The sequence below is a fragment of the Penaeus japonicus genome, unplaced genomic scaffold (genome assembly GCF_977035675.1).
Source record: "Penaeus japonicus unplaced genomic scaffold, GWHDUDI00000001_assembly GWHDUDI00000002, whole genome shotgun sequence".
Taxonomy (NCBI): domain Eukaryota; kingdom Metazoa; phylum Arthropoda; class Malacostraca; order Decapoda; family Penaeidae; genus Penaeus; species Penaeus japonicus.
In genome coordinates, this window is record NW_028234404.1 from 31,792,023 (window position 1) to 31,794,522 (window position 2,500).

Genomic DNA, 2,500 nt, shown 5'->3' on the forward strand with positions numbered 1-2,500 from the left:
CACCTGAGTAATGCATTTCCTGTGCTAGTTCAAGGTGACAATTGTTAAAAATAGATATGGATGAGAGTAAATCATTTCACAATGCAAGATGTGCAATCAACATTTCCATTTTTATATTTTCATCATTTAATTGGAATTGTTATTGAAATGTCAAGTTTACATGCAGTTGTAGGTGTCAATTATGCATGGTCTATTTTTGAAATGTTTGTTCTCATTTATATTTTTTTTCAACATTTCCTGTTTATGATCTTCTTATCAATTAGAGACCTAGAGACAGGTGAACACAAAACAAACTCTTTTATTTTGATCTATTTGTTAAAAAGATGCCCTCAGGCAATGACACTCAAAACAGACTTTATCATGGTATGCTAGAGAGGCTCACAGAGATTAATGCACAAATACTTTTTTATTTTTATTTTTTTTATTTATTTATTTATTTATTTATTTATTTATTTATTTATTTATTTATTATTTATTATTTATTTATTTATTAGATGATTTTTAATGTTAACAGTAAGAGAAGACCAATTTAATAGACAAATTAATAGACAAGTAGTGTGTTTTTTTATCCCTTGGATATTTCTATATCTATAGTCTTTGTCAAGTTATTCTTCATTCCTTACTGGATTTATTTATGAGTAAAGCACGTTATAGTCACCGGCACAAAGTCAGGCGGAAGAAGGCCTGCTGCCCTCTCACTACTCTTTCCCTCTAGCCAGTCAGCTCCTTCGCATTTGCTTGCCTGTCTTGCATTCATTGGAAAATGTGAATGATACTGTATTTATAGGGGGCAAGGCTAATATCATCTGACTTAGTTCTGTTGACTATAGTAGAAGACAGCCTTGAGTCTGTGTGGAGCGAGGGACACATGAATATGTTCATTTACGCGTTATCATATGCTTCAAGGGATTTACATACTTCAATTTGATATTAGTCTAACAAAAATATTCAGTTGAAGAAATGTTTATATACATTATATCTATACACTAGGAAATCATGTTACTATATGTTTTCTGGTTTACAGGGGAATACCACTTTTAGCAAAAGACAAGAATGCCAGAGTTGATGCAATTGCAAATCAACTGCTCACTGGGCCAGATGAATTTGATTTTGTTTTTCTGCAAGAGGTGTGGTCTAAGGAAGACTATCACAATATAGCTACCAAAGTAAGCGGAAGCATATGCTTTCTGTTTTATTTTTATCGCTTGACTATATAGAATATTGTAATGGAAAATATTGAGAATGTAAGTGAAAAGCATTTTCACTGTACATTTTTAGAACATTGATCATACATACATTTAGTAAGACTAATATCTTGTAAATATATCAAGCCTTGCTTCACTGACAAAACCCATAATTCTATTCTCACCTTTACAGGTCAGTAAGGTACTCCCTCATTCACACTACTTCTACAGCGGTGTAATTGGGTCAGGTTTGTGTACCTTCTCACGCTCACCAATTAAAGAAGTATTTTACCACCCTTTTGCCCTCAATGGGTATCCACACAAGCTCTTGCATGGTGATTGGTGGGGAGGCAAAGGACTTGCTGTTTGCCGGACCACAAGACATGGCATCCCAATTACTCTTATAAATACACATGTACGTTATTATACTGTGTCTTGTTCTATCCACCTTTTCAAACCTTTCATGAATAAGACTTATAAAAGGATAAGCAGTACCTTACATTTATTACTAGATTCATTTCTGCAATTACTTGTATAGGTATTTGATATATAGGAGAGAGTGAATGTAACAGTTGTAGTGAAATTATAGGATAAGTGTGGTTAGTTTCATGTATTTGATATTTTGCGACTAATGTTAGACTTTTATTTTCTCCACAGCTCCATGCTTTATACGACCACAAAAATGATACTTACGTACACCATCGTGCTGTTCAGGCATACGAGACAGCACAGCTGCTTCGTTTTGGCCGTGCAAATGAAGATGTTGTAGTGTTCAGTGGAGATATGAACTGCACACAAACGGACTTCGCATACAGACTAGTCAAACATAATGGTGCGCTGACAGATACCTACATAGACAGTCCAGTTAAGGTTTGTCATCTTTTATTCTGTAAGAAATGGAAATAATTGGTTTCTTGTAAATTTCATGTTACTTCCTTATAAGCTTGCAGTAACTATATAGAGGATGTTGAAAGTGAGATATAATAAATCATATGTAAACTAATTAAAACTACAAAATTAATGCATATTCTATTCTCATGGTTTCCAAAGGTATGATAAAAATATCTTTGATTTTTGAGCATGTGATCAAAGATATCAAAAAAATTAAAGTAATCTCTAATGATCTCAAAGTTCATTATTACGATATAACTTTGAGATCATTAGAGATTACTTTAATTTCCTTGATATCTTTGATCACATGCTCAAAAATCAAAGATATTTTTATCATACCTCTCCAGTATAATAACAGTTTGTTTATTATGCTTAGCTTTAAGTATGTTATATAAGAAATGTGACTAAATTTGGAAACCATGAGA

At 32.6% G+C, this 2,500-nt stretch overlaps 1 protein-coding gene across 1 annotated transcript in view; it reads left to right on the plus strand.

Moving 5' to 3' along the window:
• Window positions 1-2,500, plus strand: part of LOC122256560 (putative neutral sphingomyelinase) — a 19,944-nt gene that overhangs the window by 7,008 nt on the left and 10,436 nt on the right. Inside the window, exons 3-5 of the mRNA XM_086549864.1 lie at window positions 1,025-1,166; window positions 1,378-1,599; window positions 1,842-2,054. Of these exons, the coding sequence (XP_086405990.1) occupies window positions 1,025-1,166; window positions 1,378-1,599; window positions 1,842-2,054 (577 nt within the window). The remainder of the gene's footprint in view (window positions 1-1,024; window positions 1,167-1,377; window positions 1,600-1,841; window positions 2,055-2,500) is intronic.